Source organism: Trichechus manatus, unplaced genomic scaffold, assembly GCF_000243295.1.
Source record: "Trichechus manatus latirostris isolate Lorelei unplaced genomic scaffold, TriManLat1.0 scaffold00273, whole genome shotgun sequence".
Taxonomy (NCBI): Eukaryota; Metazoa; Chordata; class Mammalia; order Sirenia; family Trichechidae; genus Trichechus; species Trichechus manatus.
Genome location: NW_004444209.1, coordinates 672587 through 691044, shown reverse-complemented (window position 1 = coordinate 691044; position 18458 = coordinate 672587). Strand labels below are relative to the sequence as shown.

Below are 18458 nucleotides of genomic sequence, written 5' to 3'. Positions count from 1 at the left end.
TAAAACACAGATAAACATCTTTCTGGTATTCTTTGCTTTCAGCCAAGATCCATCTGACATGGGCAATGATACCACTCATTCCGTGCCCTCTTCTGAATCCAGCTTGAATTTTTGGCAGTTCCGTAACAATGTACTGCTGCAACCATTTCTGAATTACTTTCAGCAAAATCTTACCTGCATGTGGTAGGCATATTGTTCGAAAATTTCCACATTCTGTTGGACCACCTTTCTTTGGAATAGACACAAATATGGATCTCTGCCTGCTGGTCGGCCAGGTAGCTGTCTCCCAAATTTCTTGGCATAGATAAGTGAGCACTTCTAGTGTTGCATCAGTTTGTTGAAATATCTCAATTGGTATTCTGTCAATTCCTGGAGCCTTGTTTTTCACCAATGCCTTCAGTGCAACTTGGACTTCTTCCTTCAGTACCAGGGTTCTTGATCATATGCTATCTCCTGAAATGGTTGAACATCAACCAATTCTTTCTGGCACCAAAAAAACCCAAACCAAACCCACTGCCATCGAGTCAATTCCTACTCATCGCGACCCTACAGGACAAGGTAGAACTGCCCCTTAGGGTTTCCAAGGAGCACCCAGTGGATCTGAAGTGCCGACCTTTTGGTTAGCAGCCAAACTCTTAATCACTATGCCATCAGGGTTTCCTCTTTTTGGTGCAGCGTCTCTGCATTCCTTCCATCTTCTTTTAATACTTCCTACATCATTCAATATTTTGCCCATAGAATCCTTCAAAATTGTAACTTGAGTCTTGAATTTTTTTCTTCAGTTCTTTCAGCTTGAGAAATGAGAAGCATGTTCTTCCATTTTGGTTTTCTAACTCCAGGTCTTTGCACATTTCATTATCTCAAGTTACCCTTTGAAATCTGTTCAGCTCTCTTACTTATCATTTCTTCCATTTGCTTTAGCTACTCTACATTCAAGAGCAAGTTACAGAGTCTCTTCTGACATCCATTTTGGTCTTTTCTTTTTTTCCTGTCTTTTTAATGACCCTTTGCTTTCTTCCTTGATGTCATCCCACAACTCGTTTGGTCTTCAGTGATTAGTATTCAATGAATCAAATCTATTCTTGAGATAGTGTCCAATTCATTTGGGATACACTCAAGGTTGTATTTTGGTTTTCGTGAACTTGTTTTAATTGTCTTCGCTTCAACTTGCATATGAGCAATTGATGGTCTGCTTTGCATTTGGGCCTCTGGCCTTGTTGACTGATGATATTGAGCTTCTCTACCATCTCTTTCCACAGATGTAGTCGATTTGATTCCTGTGTATTCCATCTGGTGAGGTCCGCATGTGTAGTCACCATTTATGTTGGTGAAAAAAGGTATCTGCAATGAATAAGTTGTTGGTCTTTAAAATTCTATCATGCAATCACCAGAGTCATTTCTATCACCAAGGCCATATTTTCCAGTTACTGATCCTTCGTTTCCAACTTTCGCATTACAATCACCAGTAATTACTAATGCATCTTGATTGCATGTTTGATCAATTTCAGATTGCAGAAGTTGGTGAAAAATCTTCAATTTATTCATCTTTGGTATTAATGATTGGTGTGTAAATTTGAATAGTCTTATTAACTGATCTTCCTTGCAGGTGTATGAATATTATCCTATCACCGACAGCGTTGTACTTCAATAATATACTGAAATAGTGAAATATTCTTGAATGAATGATGTCATTTATCTTCAATTTTTCATTCCTGGCATAACAGATGATAAGATTTTCTGATTCAAAATGGCCAATACCAGTCCATTTCAGCTCACTGATGCCTAGGATATCAATTTTTATGCTTTTCATTTCATTTTTGATGATTTCCAATTTCCCTAGATTCATACTTCATACATTCCACATTCTGATTATGAATGGATTTTTGCACTTTCCTTCTCATTTTGAGTCTTGCCACATCAGCAAATGAAGGTCCTGAAAGCTTCAATCTATTCACATTATTAAGGCTAACTCTACTTTGAGGAGGCAGCTTTTCCCCAGTCCTATTTTGAATGCCTTCCAACCTGAGGAGCTCAACTTCCAGCACTACAGCAATGTTCTGCTGCTATTTATAAAGTTTTCACTGGCCAATTTTTTTCAGAAGTAGACCACTAGGTCCTTTTTCCTAGTCTGTCTTAGTCTGGAAGCTCTGCTGAAACCTGTCCTCCATGGGTGACTCCTGCTGGTATTTCAAGCACTGATGGCATAGCTTCCAGCATCACAGCAACATGCAAGCCACCACAGTATGACAAACTGACAGAAATGTGGTGGCCATTGAAAACAGGCTCAGAGGAAAAAAAGACCCATATACCTTTCTATGAAGATATGGGAAACAAACCCAACAAATCTTGAGGATTTCAATTCATAAAGATGCTCAGTTTTCCACTGCTGATCAAGAAGGTGAGAGAATGAATCCTAATTTGTCTTGTAAACCAGTTACTTTGACCATTTCATAGAATACTGTTGATTCTCTCCTTATAAAAATAGGTAAACTCTCACCCAAGAAGAAATAAATGTAGTGTCTGCAGAGTTTAAGAGATCTAAAGGTAATGAATTTAAATAAAATTTTCTCAAAATGTGACTCAATGAAAAGGATTACAATAAAACCTAAATACTGTTTTGACGACAAAATCTGGGATGGTATTTTGTATTTACACATCTTACAAGAAGCATAAATGTCTTATAAAGATTATATCCAAAAATTGCCTTTTGATTTTGTGGGAGATTTTCTTAATAACCTATCTGTAAATTTATATGCTAAGTTAACAAAGTAGCAGGATAATACAGTTATATATAATACCGAAATATTTTCAGATTAAATTATGTCTGGGATTTGTTTAAAAATAAACCAGTCTGGAGGGGAAGGAGTTGGTTTAAAAATAAGCAAAAAGAGCCAGCAGGGCCAGCATCGCTTGCCCCAGGATCAGTCCCACAGCGCTCCGAGTGCCAGCCTGCCTATCAGAGGCAGCTGGGGACTGAAGTCAGTATGCTTGAATTACCCCAGATCCCCACTGATCTCTTCTGTTTGCTCTGATCTTTAGGACTCAGACTTGAGCCCCCATCATATCCATGCTCCCCTTTATAGCTGAGCCATCATGTAGCAATGACCCCTGGTTTGCCCTGACCCTCAATAACCACTAAACATTTTCTATTTTGCCAAATTGTACCACCTTCAAGTCTGTCTGTTCCACCTACCACCTTGGTCTTGCTGAAACAGGTGTTTCAGATGAGATTAGTAATAGTAGCCACTTTTTGTCATGTCATGTGCCTTGCATTTATTATTTGTAATCCTCATAATAAAAATCTAGGTGCATTATGCATCACGTTCAAAACTCCCCACCAAGGCCTGGCATGCTCTAAACTTTCACACAAACATATAGGCAGTCCTTACACTAAGGATTGATGAAAATGGAGTTTGGGGGAAGGTATCTGATTTTTATCTGTAAAGAGACCTGGGTTGACTTGGCAATCTTTTTCAGGTAGAACGTCAGTATTGCTGACTTCTTAATTTCACTGCAAATTTCTCTTTCACCAATGGTAAATAGTAGAAATCAAGCCGATGATTTGTCTTCTGTAGTTAGAGAGACAATATGCCTAGTGGTTAAAGGCTCAGCCTGATACCAGACTGCCTGGGTTGGATCTTTGATTCCACCACTTATTCAGATCTAACCTCTCTGTGCTCTAGTCTCCTCAACATCACTGGTAAATGCTGTTGTGAGAAGTGAGTTAATAGGTATTAAAGTGCTTAGAATGGTGCCTAGCTCACACTACTATACAGGTGTTTGCCATTATTATTTTTAAAGACTGAAATGGCTATTTGTTAACAATGTAGTGTATACCGTACCTCTATTGATACTTATATTAAGGATTAACTGTTGATTACATAATCAGAATAAAATACATACAGCAGAATAGACTTTCTGAAAGTATACAACCCACACAGTTGATTTTAGGTGGTACCCAGATGTGGCTTTAAATAATTCAATCACAAAGCAAAAAAAAGTTATAGACTTTTCAATACTTTCTAAAATCTCCTGATTACATCAAGAATGTATCTGTTTGGTGCTAGTCTTTAACACCTGCTACAATTTAATAACATAGTTGTGCTCATATTACTTTTATTTTTTAACAGATACTTTTTGTTTTTGGGAAGTAACAATTTTCTATTTACAGTGATTTAAAGTATCTTTTCTGAACATATTTTAAGTTTAAAAACTTCAGCAGTTTTTTGAAAGATGAAAAGAGGGAGAGTAGTAAATGAGCAGAGCTTTGGTTATTATATCTGAAGTGCTTAACGAACACTCTCACTGAAAGGATACTGATGAGAAGTCTGCATATCTTGTACAGCCCGGATAGGCTCTTAACTTAAGAGGCACCACGTATTGGGAAGGGGAACGGAGTATGTATATACGTACATGATTTCATGGCTAAAACAGAAGGACTGGTCAGTAAGTTCTGGAGATGGACTCCAGTTCTGGGAATTCCTGAAACAACTCCTAATCCCTCTGCAAAAGACTTGATTTATTCTCTGGAGAAATGAGCTCAGAAAAGCTCCAGATTCAGTTATTAGGTCCAGCGAAAGGCAAGGATTACATATTGAAGAATTAAAGTCTGCATTCTAAATGACAATAATTGGAAACAAATGCTCCAAAGACAAGAATTAGAGGGTTATTTTTAGAACATCTTGATTGACTTCTGAGGACATGCTTCCAGCTCCTGACATCTGGGGTCGTCCATGAAATAAGCTGGGCTGTTCACTCTACAGTGATGCCTACCAGTTGAGAAGCCCCATTCATGCAGCACTTCCAGTTTTTTTACTGCCTTATTCTTAAAATGAACAGCCAGTAAGCCTTATTTTAGTTTTTGAGAAGTCTCCAATATTAAGAGAGGAAGCAAACAAGCCCAGAAGAAATGGACAACACAGAGGGCAGGAAAAAAAAAAATTAAATAGAAACATCCTCTAATAAGAGAGAACTAAATATAGTACACCCCTGAAACAAGAACAGAAAATCTTAGAAATTAAAAATAATAGTGGAAGTAAAGAAAAATTTCAATGAAAGGTGGGAAAGTAAAGAAACACTCCCTGAAAGTAGAAGACAGAAATATTAGAAATAAAATTGAAAGATAAACAACAGATTCAATGCAAGAGGCAGACCCTACTAGATAGGAATGTCAAAATAAAACTAAAAATAAAAATCACTGAGAAAATGGAGGAGAGACATTTACTAAAGAATACAAGAAAACTTTCCTAGAACTGAAGGATGTAAGTCTTGAGACAAAAAGGGCACCCAGCTCCCAAATCAATGCAAGAGAAAAAAGACTCATACCAAGGCACATCACTGTGAAATTACAAAACACAAGGAATAAAGAGATGATTCTATAAGTTTTCAGAGAGAAAAACAGGCCTAGATATTGGAACACAAAACAGAATTGCATTAGCCTTCTCAAAAGGAATACTGAAAGCTTGAAGGCAAACAATGGCTTCAAAATTCTGAGCAGAAAACTGTCAACTTAGAATTTTGTACCTACTGAACTAAATTATAAACAAAGTGAGGGCAGAACAAAACTTTTTAAGACACACAAGGGATCAAGAAATTTATATTCTGTGTATCCTTTCTTAAGAAGCCATTTAACAAACCAAGGAAACAAATGAACAAAAAGACATGGGTTCTAGGATACAGAACCTGGAAAGCAACCTGTACAGACACAACAAGATAATGCAAGGTTCAGTGAGTTAGAAAAACAAACACAGAATTAATAAGATAGCTGTGGGTATGAGAATTTTAGAATAAAAGATAAGATTACGATAGATTGGCTGGAGAAAATTAAGGCCAGGTAGATAAACAAGAAGAAAAACGGAAGTGATCATTAATGGCAGGAAAAATTAAAAACTGTAGAGAAAAGGAAAGGTAATCGTACTCTATTACTTTACCCAACAGTGAAAATATTTACGTGAGCATGACAACATAAACACTGACAACTGATTTTACTAAAAACTGTGAAAAACCTTATCAGGAAGGACAGATGTGTGATAAAGCAAGTAAAATAAAATGTTAATTATAGAATCTAGGTGATGAGTCTATGCGTGTTCACTTTAAAAAGTTTTCAACTTTTCTGCATGTTTGAAAATTTTCATAACAATATATTGGGAAAATTTTTAAAAAGCATCAGGAGGTGGGGGAGGAGAATATGGAATGAGTGTGATGGTACAGCCATATCTCGGAGATACTGCGGATTTGGTTCCAGACTACTGCAATAAAGCAAATACTGCAATAAAGACAGTCACACAAATTTTTTGGTTTTCCCGGTGCAAATAAAAGTTATGTTAACACTATACTGTAGGCTGTAGTGGCTCAGTAATTAAGAGCCTGGCTGCTGACCAAAAGGTCGGCAGTTTGAATCTACTAGCTGCTCCTTGGAAACCCTATGAGGCACTTCTACTCTGTCCTGTAAGGTCGCTATAGTTGGAAACGACTCGACGACAACTGGTGTGGTTTTGGTTTCGTAATTTATTAAGTATGCAACAGCATTATGTCTGAAAACACAATGTATATACCTTAATTAAGTACTTCATCGCTAAAAAATGCTAACCATCATCTGAGCCTTTGGCGAGTCGTAATATTTTTGTTGGTGGAGGGTACCGCCTCGATGTTGATGGCTGTTGACTGATCAGGGTGGTGGTTGCTGAAGGTTCGGGTGGCTGTTGCAATTTCTTAAAATAAGAGAAAAATGAAGTTCACCATATCAATTGATTCTTGCTTTAACGAAAGATTTCTCCGCAGCATTTGATGCTGTTTGATAGCATTTTACCCAGAGAAGAACTTTTTTCAAAATTGGAGTTAATCCTTTCAAAACTTGCCACTGCCTTATCAACTAAGTTGATGTAATATCCTAAATCCTTTGTTGTCATTTCAACAATGTTCACAGTATCTTCACCAGGAATAGATTCCACCTCAAGAAACCTCTTTCTTTGCTCATCCATGAAAAATAACTCTTCCTCCGTAAAAGTTTTATCATGAGATTGCAGCAATTTAGTTACATCTTCAGGCCCCACTTCTGAGTTCTCTTGCTATTCCACCACATCTGCAGTTACTTCCTCCACTGAAGTCTTGAACCCCTCAGAGACATCCATGAGGGCTGGAATCAACGTCTTCCAAACTCCTGTTAATGCTGATATTCTGACCTCTTCACATGAATCACGAATGTTCCTAATGGCATTCTAGAATGGTGAATCCTTTTCAGAAAGTTTTCAATTTACTTTGCCCAGTTCCATCAGAGGAATCACTATCTATGGCAGTTATAAACCAAACAAAACCCGTTGTCGTCAAGTTGATTCCAACGCATAGCAACCTTAACAGACAGAGCAGAACTGCCCCATAGGGTTTCCAAGGAGCAACTGGTAGATTTGACTGGTGGATTCGAACTACCGACCTTTTGGTTAGCAACTGAGCTCTTAACCACTGCACCACCAGGGCTCCATGGCAGCTATAGCCTTATGAAATGTATTTCTTAAATAATAAGACTTGAAAGTCGCAATTATTCCTTGATCCATGAGCTGTAGAATGGATGCCATGTTAGCAAGCATGAAAACAACATTAATCTCCTTGTAGATCTACATCAGAGCTCTTGGGTGATCAGATGCATTGTCAATGAACAGTAATATTTTGAATCTCTTTTTCTGAGAAGTCTCAACAGTGGGCTTAAAATATTCAGTGAACCATGTTGTAAATGCATGTGCTATCATCCAGGCTTTGTTGTTCCATTTATAGAGCAGAGGCAGGATAGATTTAGTCTAATTCTTAAGGGCCCTAGGATTTTCAGAATGGTAAATGAATGTTGGCTTCAACTTAAAGTCATCAGCTGCATTAGCCCCTAATAAGAGAGTCAGCCTGTCCTTTGAAGCTTTGAAGCCAAGTATTGACTTTTCCTCTCTAGCTATCAAAGTCCCAGATGGCATCTTCTTCCAATACAAGGCTGTTCCATCTACACTCAAAATCTGTTGTTTAGTGTAGCCACTTTCATCAATTATCTTAGCTAGATCTTCCGGGTAACTTGTTGCAACTTCTACATCAGCACTTGGTTGCACTTTTATATTATGGAGACAGCTTCTTTCCTTAAACCTCATGAACCAACCTCTGCTAGCTTCAAACTTTTCTTCTGCAGTTTCCTCACCTCTCTCAGCCTTCACAGAATGAAAGAGAGTTAGGGCCTTTTTCTGGATTAGGCTTTGGTTTAAGGGAATGTTGTGGCTGGTTTTATCTTCTATCCAACCACTAAAACTTTCTCCATATCAGCAATAAGGCTGTTTCACTTTCTTATCACTCGTGTATTCACTGGAGCAGCACTTTTAATTTCCTTCAAGAACTTTTCCTTTGTGTTCACAACTTGACTGTGTTGCACAAGAGGCCTAGCTTTCAGCCTATCTCAGCTTTTGACATGCCTTCCTCACTAAGCTTAATCATATCTAGCTTTTGATTTAAAGTGAGAGATGCGCAACTCTTCCTTTCACTTGAACACTTAAGAAGCCATTTTAGGGTTATTAATTTGCCTAATTTCAATCATGTTGTGTCTCAGGAAATAGGGAGGCCCCAGAAGAGAGGCAGGGAACAGCCAGTCGGTGGAGCAGTCAGAATACACACATTTATCAATTAAGTTATCTATCTTATATGGGTGTGGTTCGTGGCACCCCAAAATTACAATGGTGACATCAAAGATCATAGATCACCATAACAGATATGATAATGAAAAGGTTTGAAATACTGCAAGAATTACCAATATGTGACACAGAGACACGAAGTAAGCACATGCCTTGGAAAAATGGTGCTGGTACTTGACATAGTGTTGCCATGAACCTTGAATTTATAAAAAATGCAGTATCTGCAAAGTGCAATAAAGTGAAGCGCAATAGAATGAGGTATGCCTGAATAAGAAAGTTAAATTTAAACCCTAATATACCATAACAAGACAACAAACATATAAAACTGACAAAGAAATAGCAATATACAAACAGTATTTAGAAACATGAAAGAAATAACTAGGAGAACTGAAAGTACTTAACTGGTGGCTCTTATTTTAAACCTTTCAGAACTATTTGATGTTTTAGCAACGATATGTGTGCACTACTTGATCAAAAACTTTTTTTTTAAGTGAGAGATAAATAAAAAACTAAATTAATAATAATACAGATGCAAGGGGTTGGATGATAAAAGTTGGGGAAATACTGCAACAGAGGACCATGTTCCTCTGAACATTTTTGAAGTCTCTAGTTAGGGAAACCATGCAATTTATCATCCAAATAGAGACAATTTTGAAAATAAAAGGGTGTGTCATTAACAATTACACAGGGATGAACAGTTCTGAGAAAAGCAGGACTTATGAGTACCATAATTTTAGCGTGGACAGAAATCTCTTCAAACCAAGAAAGAGATGTATGAAATTCTCAGTAATCAAGTCACCATCACTCACTGACTACACTACATGCCAGACACTACACTTGGTAATGCAGATAAAAATATAAAATATAGATAACTAAAGGAGTCTATAAAAGTTGAGTAAGGCAGAACAAACAAATCTCAGCCTCTCCAGGCATTTACTTCCAACCAGCCCTCTTATCTACTCATGAGGCCATAACATCAAACTTTTCTGTCCCACTGCAGAGCTAGAGAAAGAGCAATAAAGAACCGAAATGGGTGGAAGTAACCCACTGTCTTGCTCTAAGTCATATAGGAACTACCTACATTTAAAAAACCTTTCTGAGCCACAGAAGACAGCTGCCTTGTTTTGAAGAGCAACTTAGAACAGAAACTACGCCACTATAAACTCAGCAAAGAGCCAGAAAGTAGCACTCAAGAGAAGTACTGACACTATAGCTAACTGGCTTTCTCCACTGATACAAACTTTCTTCTTGGGGTTGTAGCCACCCACCACCCTAGTTCTGACAGCTGGCTTACACCTGAATGAATGCATTCGATCAAGACTTTTCCCAAAACAGCTGCTATTTTGACATTTTATAGAATTTTTCTGGAATAAAAGGCAGATGACTGTTATCAAAGTTCACCAATAGCAGGATATCCTAATAGGCAGGTCTCAAATAAGTTACAGAATGCTTGGATATTGTATCCTTCAGTCCTTGGAGCAGCTGGAACCCCGAGATGGTGGGTAGCCTGTTTTGTTTCCCCCAGTGAGCAGTTATAATTTATTACTTGATTAAAAATAATCATAATTGGAAAACAAGTGTTGGTGACGGTGTAAAGAAACTGGAACCCTCATCCATTGCTGGAGGTAATGTAAAATGGTATAGCTATTGTGGAAAGCAGTTTGGCAATTCCTCAAAAAGTTGAACACAGAATTACCAGATGACTCAGCAACCCCAATACTAGATACATACCCAGAAAAAGTGAAGGCAGGAACACAAACAGAAACTTGTAGACCAATGTTCATTGTAGCACTATTCATAATAGCCAAAAAGTAGAAACAACTAAAATGTCCATCAACAAATGAATGGATAAACAAAATGTGGTTTATCCATACAATGCAGTATTACGCAGCCATAAAGAAAAATGAAGTTCTGGTGCATGCCACAACATGGATGAAGCTTGAAAACATTATGCTGAGCGAAATAAGTCAGTAACAAAAAGAAAAATATGGTATTCTCTCACTTATATGAAATAAACAAATATACAGAAACCAAAGATTATTAATGGTTACCAGCAGTAGGGTGGGAGAGGGAAAGAGGGAGTTTTTTGTTTGGGAGAGGAGGCACTGCATTTATGTTAACGGTGGTGGAGTATTTTGGAAAAGTATAGCATTAATGGTGGCATGATCTGAAAAATGCAATCAATGTCATTGAATTGTAAATGTGTAAGTTGTGCTGCTGAATGTTTTGATGTGTATATTTTCACAATTAAAAAAAAGGACCCAGTGAGTACAAAAGGACAGAGGAGAAGCTCACAGCCCATTCCTATGACCCACCACTAACCCCCGTGCTTTTCCAATGCAGAAATGAGAGAGGTGCTGCAAACCCTTTCTGCTCTTAGCAGCTCTAACTTAAATAGGGGGCAGGAATGGACCAGACTCAAACATCTGAGAAGTTCTAGTCACTAAAGAGGTCTCCTGTTTGATTTTTGACTGAGCCCATCTTCTCACCTCTATAATAAAACTATCAAATCTGAGCTTAATGTTTTTATAACTTTCTACTCAAATAGCTGTGTGGTATTACCATCATTTTTAGGACATAAATTATGAGAAATTGTAATTAAGAAATGTTTTACCAAATTAGCCCCACAATTTACATCTAACCCAAGCTCAACTTGTAGATAAGTGAAATTAGAAGTCACATTAGTTCCTACTCTTATTTTTTTAAAAAAGGGGGGAGGGTTTAATAGCTTATCAGTTCTCTACAACTCTATGTAGATGAAGAAAGAGTTGAAAAGATACCAGGATCAACCTCACAGTTTTGAAGGACTTATGCTGAAGGGTATCCAAAAATAAAAAGTGTATGTGGAGTCCAAACCAGTTCACTTTTAAAGTCATAACAGACTTCTTTGGAGACGTGAGCTGACAACACGAGGCTTGGGATTTATACAACTAACTTCAAGTTATCATATTTCAATCCCAGTTTCCTTACTGGAGTCCCTGGTGGTGTAAACATTTAACTGCCTGGCTGTTAATCGAAAGGCTGGAGGTTTGAGTCCACCTGGAGGTGACCCGAAAGAGAGGCCTGGAGATGCACTGCTGAAAAATAACCACTGAAAATTCTCTGGGGCACAGTTCTACTCCGACACATATGAGGTCACCATAAATAGTAATTGACTGAATTGCAAATGGTAGTGGTTTCTTATTCAGAAATAAAAAAGACGTAAAGGAAAAAAAAGTTTAGAATGCACTTATATATTCCACTATCATTCTGTTACAGCTTAGAGGATAGCTAAGCAATCAAAATTTATCCCAAGAAAACTATGATCTTTGCTGAAGCACATCAGAATAAAAGTACTGTACCCTGAAAAGAAATTCTACAGGTGGGTTGCTGGCTTATTTATTAAAACGTACAGCTATAAAAAAGTAGAAAGTCTATTCAAAGAAGACTTTGATAATAAGCAGCCACAAATTTTGCTAACTGGCAATTTTTACATAGGCTTGACTCATAACTTACCAATATCTAACATCCCCCCAATGATGTCATTAAGTTAAATAAGAGGGCCATAAATTTTAATGATTTTTGAGAAACAAACAAAAAATGGGTAGTAGGAGGAGAAGTGAAAGCCAGTAACTTAACTTCTGTTTCCCCCAGTGGATTTAAACACTGTCATTTGGTAAGTCCACCCATCTGTTTGCAGGCCTGTTTTTCCTACACAGGCTGGTTTCATGCTTTGAATTTACCTATTCACAGAGGAGTACTTTGAGCTCTAAATTAATCTTAGTTTTCATGAATGGTTTAGAGAGAATGAAGAATCAATTGATTAAACTCTGAATCACCAGGGCTAGAAACAACTTCCATATCAAAAGTACATAATTTTGGGGACTATGAATGGAAGATGGGCCCTGGTAGCACAGTAATTAAAGTGCTCAGCTGCTAAACAAAAGGTCTGCAGTTTGAACCCTCCAGCCACTTCACAGCAGAAAGATGTGGCAGTCTGCTTCTGTAAAGATTTACAGCCTTGGAAATCCTATGGGGGCAGTTCTACTCTGTCCTGTAGTGTCACTATGAGTCGGAATTAACTGGAGGGCAGTGCAATTGGTTTTTTTTTGCTTTGGCATAAGTGGAGGAGAGGACTTCTGACTTTAACAGCACACTAGTATTTACTAATCTTTAGAAAAATCATGCTTTTAAAAGACCTTTGTAACATAGATCACATTCAAGTATAAATACGTGATAAACAAGCTGTAAAAACATGTGGCAGATATTAACCAATAAAAATTTTAAAAATAACATGTCCAGCATTCATCTACCATAGAACTCTTATTCTCGCTTTCATAAAATGCAACAGAGAATCCATTTTATTTTCAATTATCTAATAACCTCGAAAGATGAAATATGTACAGGCACCTTTAATATGAGTGGCAGGGAAACGATACAATTTTAATAACTTGGTTTTCAGTATAGAATTAATTTGAAAGGTAATTTACAACGCTGAAATCAGAACTGATAATTTTTGTCGGGTCGTTTTTTCAAGTTTAAAAAAAAGTATTAGTTATTTCTTCCCGGGGTGACAGGGGACACAGAGGCCAGACTTAAGCTGGACAGCTCAGGCTGCACCACAGAACGCAACCCAGCATTTGTTGATCAATTACTATCACAAATAGGAATTTTAACTATGGACGTTTTGAAGCAGCAAAATAGCCCCATCTTTAAAAGGCTGGGAACTGCAACAGCTCTTTTTGTGAACACGTGCACGGATACCCTACCAAGGAGGTTTTAGGCAGCACATCGTTTTTTTGTATCACTAATGCCTGCAAGTTTTCAGCATTAGGTCTGTATTTCCCACGGCAGGGCCTAGAACAGGAGGTGATTGCGCGTGAGCAGTATTTCTTTTAACTCCAGCAACAGCCCCGCAAACGATAAACATCAACAGCCCAACTCACATCCTCCTTGCCACTCTACCCCTTCTTTCTGAAGATGATTATAATTCTGGCGGGCCCTGGGGCGGAATACTGTGGTTCTGAAAGGGCAGCGCGAGTGCGTGGGTGTGTGTGAACACTGCAGGAGGGGGCAGCAAGACGTGATCACGGAGTGGGAGGAAAGGATGATGCCTCTTCTAGGGCGGGAAGAAACTGCGAGAGGTGGGTGTTATGCATGACGGGGGCCTGCACGCGGGGAAGATGGTGGTGGCCGCAGGGCAGGGCGATTGCGGGGGAGTCCCTGTTACCAGGCAGCACTCGTAGCCGCCTGCGGTGAAGGATTAGGAGAAACGAAAAGGACACGACAGTGAACCCGGGAATTCCCGATGGAAAGGGAAAAAAGGGCGCCCAAAAACAGGGTTATTATGGGATGGTGGAGGGGGGGCTCCCCAGGAAAAATTACGGGATCTTCCTCACCCGCCAGTTGCTATACAGTCTCTTCACTCGCCGGTAATAAGCGTCTTTGTCCAGAGTCACAGCCATAGCCCCAGACGCCGCTCCTCCTCGGGTTCCGAGAATCACGCGAGGTCCCGGCTCCACCACCCGCTCTCGGCCCCGGAATCCCGCACTCCCCCAGTGACCCGGAAGTACCGACCTCAAAAATACCCTTTCCGCTTCCGGGTCCCCACAGGGTGTTTTTTTAAAAATTTTTTTAAATTCAGCTGTAAGAGGTTGGGGGGAAGGAAAGAAAGAAAAAGACGAATGAAATCAACAAAACATGCAACGCCAAAAAAGGTCAAGTTTTTCGCGGGGTTTTATCAACGTCGCCACAGCCCCGCGCAAGTCGACGTCATCACGTGACGCTATGCCCCGCCCTTAGTCTCAGTCCTGCGGTGGTTTACAGGAGCGCCGACTTTTCGCCTCGGAAGCGGCCGCTGGGGTTTGCGGAGGCGGGAGGCTTGACGCTCCAGCGCCGCCCGAGTCGGACTGCTACGCGCGGACATAATGGCCCCACCCTATGGGCCAGAGAAAGAAGTAGGAAGAGCGGGATGTGGAGTGGGAAGACTACAGCGTAACCTACAAATGGTGGGAAAGCGAAAGCTTCTGCTGCTTCGGGTTTGGAAGAATACTGGATGCCTGGACGCTGGCCCAGGGCTCCGCGCGGGTACACAACGCTCAAACCCGGGAGACGGAGCTTGCTTTCCCGAGAAACTACTTCCCAAGCTATGGGCAAAGGACTTCGCCGTAAAAATAGCACCCGGGCTTCATCTAGGCACTGGAATGGTAGGAGGGTAGTGGGAAACAAGTGCCTGACAGGGTCCACAAACTTTTTATCCGTTCCTTCTCACGACCCTCCTCCCCATTCCAAGTCGTGACAGTGTCGTTCCAGTCAGCCAGTTCCCTTGCCGCGCACAGTTCATGAAAAGTAACACCATTCTTAAGGCTTCCCAAAATGCACCGTTATTTCAGTTAATTTGAAACAAAATATTTGTGGTTTTTGATGAAATTCTTCCTTCTCGAGAATATCCTCTAAGAACTTGGGAGTTTGAATCTGGGACATTTTTGCTTACAATTTAATCTTTAACAATTTAATCATTCCCTTGCTTTTAGCAGGGTGGACATCCTACATTTATATATATCCTTCAGAGTACAGATGACTTGTCTGCCCTAACCAAGGTAACTAGTACGAACAGTATTAGATCTTTAGGAAAACGGTAATTACCCACCATGAACATTGATTTTTAGAATTAATATTTATATTGGGTTTGAGTAAATATAAAAGGGAAGAGTGGAAAAGGATTAACTTAAATTTATTAATGCCAAGGGGAAGGAAGGTAACAGTTCCTGACCCTCCAGCTGTATCCACAGTTCGGCCAGGAACAGGCTCTGCCAGAGGCTAGGGCCAACGCTACATAGTCTGTGGTTAATGGAGGTGTCTAGGGAGGGGTGAGCGCACCAGTTGCTCTAGTCTCCTTTCCTTCCCCAGAAATGAGGAAGTGGTCGTGTATTAACTTTAGGAGTTCCCCTGCCCACCCAATCCTCTCAGATCTGGGAGCAATCAGGTACAAGTTTTTTTTTTTTTTCCTTTCCACCTCCTGGAGTCCTGGGTCTCCCCAAATCTCCCCTGCCCTTTCCACTTTTCCATAGTCCAAGGGCCAGAGTAAATGAAAACACAGGAGCCACCCAAGCAATGGGGACAACGCTGGGGCTTCAATCATCAGCATCTTCACTGGAGTCTGAGTTGGCTGGCATCATAGGATCATCAATGAGTGAGAAGTCCCTTTCTGAGCTATCATAGCCCTGAGATAAATCATCATCATCATCCTCATCCTCATCCTCATCGTCCTCCTCAGGTTGCAGTGGTGGCAACCGCAAGGCAGTGCCAGAGGTGGTAGTAGCTGGTGAAGAAGGGTAGCCAGTGGCTCTCAAGCCTGGATGATGATGGTGGTGATGGTGGGGGTGGGGGTGGGGGTGGTGGTGATGAAGCATGGTGCTGGAGTCTACATGAGGGGATGATGCTGCACCACCCATCACGAACGGCATAAAAGGCAAAGATGCAGAAGTAGCACTGCTGTGACCCAGAGATGACACAGACTGCAGGCCACTACTACTGTGTTGGAAGGTGTTATGCAGAGATAGGGACCCAGGGCCTCCACCCTGCATCAGGGCCATCATCTTAGAAAGGTCTGGTTGCATCCTACGGGACCGCTTCTTGCTGCTCTCTGGTGCAACAGGCCCTGGCAAAACCCGGTTGAACACAGTTTCAGCATGGTGACCCTGGGAGAAGGGAACAAGAGGAAAAGAGTAAAACAAAAGAAAGGAAAAAAAAAAAAAGGTCAACAGAGTCCTTGCTTGGAAATAATTTTCACTGAATAGGAGGGGCAAAACAAGTAGACTAGGTGTGGTGTTGGTAAGGGGGAGGAGGAAAATCAGCTGGTTGAAACATTCTGATGCTGAAGCTGAGATCAAGGATTTGATAGAGATACTCATGTGAACCAGGAGTTTTTGTTTTTCCATGACTATTGTAACCCTTACTCCAGCCAACCATCTCACAAATGCTTACCTTTGTTAATTAGGGGTTTGGGTAAGACAGTGAATGGATCAGTACATGCACAGAAAAAGAATTCTTCACTTAAGTGTATTCTTTACTGATGGCAGGTTGTTCACATGACCTTACCATGTGAAGTGCATCAAAACTATACTGAATTCACTGTACTATCCTCCATTATCATATCAGAGTAGGGTAAACTCAAGATAGGTCGGATTAAGACTTCCGGATGTCTAGAACACTAAAATGATTGTTGGTAGCTTCTCACCAAATTCAATACAAAATAAGTTTATTTTTCACATTGATTTAAAAAAACCTACAAATTTGCTGAATTTTAAATTGCTTTTTCTAGATGTTCTCACTACCAATTCTGGTTAAATTCATTGAAGATGGAGCTTTTCTTATTATTTTTAGTGCCTATGTTTTGCTATTGGCCTAAGCACAACACTGGGTAAAACTCCCATTAAACTCAGACAACTGGTAACTGTGTCTCTGGATTCTGTCTCAATTTAAGCCTAGCACTTGCATGGGACTATACCTTTTTGACTTGGAAAAACAAACATCTCAATACTCCTATATGATATGTGTGGACTTTTTAAATCACTATAATAGCTCCTAAACTCCTGCAGGTCCAAGTAATAACGCAGTGCTAGATTAACTGTCAATTTTGCATGAAGAATTCTGTATCAGTCATATTACAATTTCCTATGATTGTTCTTTCTTAGAATTATTAAGGTAAAATTACTTGAGGGAAAGCCTTTTTTACAGGTGGTTCTATGATGTTAGTTAAATTCAAGACAGAGATGGCACTTGCCTTCTAGCCATCAGCCTTTCCCATTATCATTCTGCTTATTACACTCTTGGTTCCATGGAGGTTAAGAGAGAAAAATCTAAAAATTATTCCATGGTATCACTGTATGAAACCCACTTTCACCAATATAAAAACAATAAATAAGCCTCATAAATTCACCTTACAAATAAACATAGTATGTATGAAATAATATTCTCCTTGTAATTTGTAAAATGCAAAAGATATTGTTCAGCAAAACTTAGTTTTGTTAAGATACATCATGTGGTTAAAAAAAAAAGATAAAAGATCAAATGAGAAATGATTAGATAAAGGGAAGTATACATAAGTGCTAATCCATTTTAAATGACTGCTTATCAAAACCAAACCATAATTTATATATGCTTCAAAAAAACAACTACTGTACAAAGTAAGGAAAATATAGCCAAGAGAAACTATTTACAGTTCTATTTTGGGAGAAAGAAGAAGAAACTATGGGTACTTAATCCAAAAAATAGTCTACAACCATGATAAAAACATAAGTACATCTGAAAATAATGGAATGACCAAAATGGTCATTATAAATTGTAAAACATGTCTTTTTTTTTTTTTTTAATTAATGGCATGTTATTAGTGATTCTCAACCTCTTATATGTTGGGAAATCCCATGAGTGTTTTCCTTGTTAGGCACCCCCAATCATTCCTAAAATAAATAGAATCACAAAATTTTAAGAAACCAGAACCCTCATTTTTCAGAATGTAGAAATTGAGATGTTAAAGGAGTTGCCCCAAATCCCTTTGTTATTCAGTAGAAGAGCAGGATAAGTCCCTAAAGGTTCTTTCCAATATATCATATTAATGTGTTAGAGAACTTTATGTTCTAAAGATGAAGACACCAAAGGGCTGCAAAAACACCAATAAAATACCCAGTTTCCTTATTTGTAAACTGAAGATAATTGCTCTCAGAAACATACATTGAAGAAAAGATAAATAGTATCAAAAAATTCCTAGCCGCAGAAGGGGACCAGAAAGCTGGTGATAGGGAACCCAAGGTTGAGTAAGGACTG

At 39.3% G+C, this 18458-nt stretch overlaps 2 protein-coding genes across 15 annotated transcripts in view; both read right to left on the bottom strand.

Annotated features, from left to right (window-relative positions):
• The window catches only part of SUPT16H (SPT16 homolog, facilitates chromatin remodeling subunit), a 41679-nt gene extending 27254 nt beyond the window's left edge, over window positions 1–14425 (bottom strand). The window contains exon 1 of the mRNA XM_004389984.2: window positions 14033–14425. Within this exon, the coding sequence (XP_004390041.1) occupies window positions 14033–14098 (66 nt within the window). The 5' untranslated portion in view covers window positions 14099–14425. The remainder of the gene's footprint in view (window positions 1–14032) is intronic.
• A 925-nt stretch (window positions 14426–15350) lies between these two features.
• Window positions 15351–18458, bottom strand: part of CHD8 (chromodomain helicase DNA binding protein 8) — a 62101-nt gene continuing 58993 nt past the window's right edge. For all 14 annotated transcript variants that reach the window (XM_023724982.1, XM_023724989.1, XM_023724988.1 and 11 more), the window contains one exon: window positions 15351–16333. In XM_023724982.1, the coding sequence (XP_023580750.1) occupies window positions 15767–16333 (567 nt within the window). In that variant the 3' untranslated portion in view covers window positions 15351–15766. The remainder of the gene's footprint in view (window positions 16334–18458) is intronic.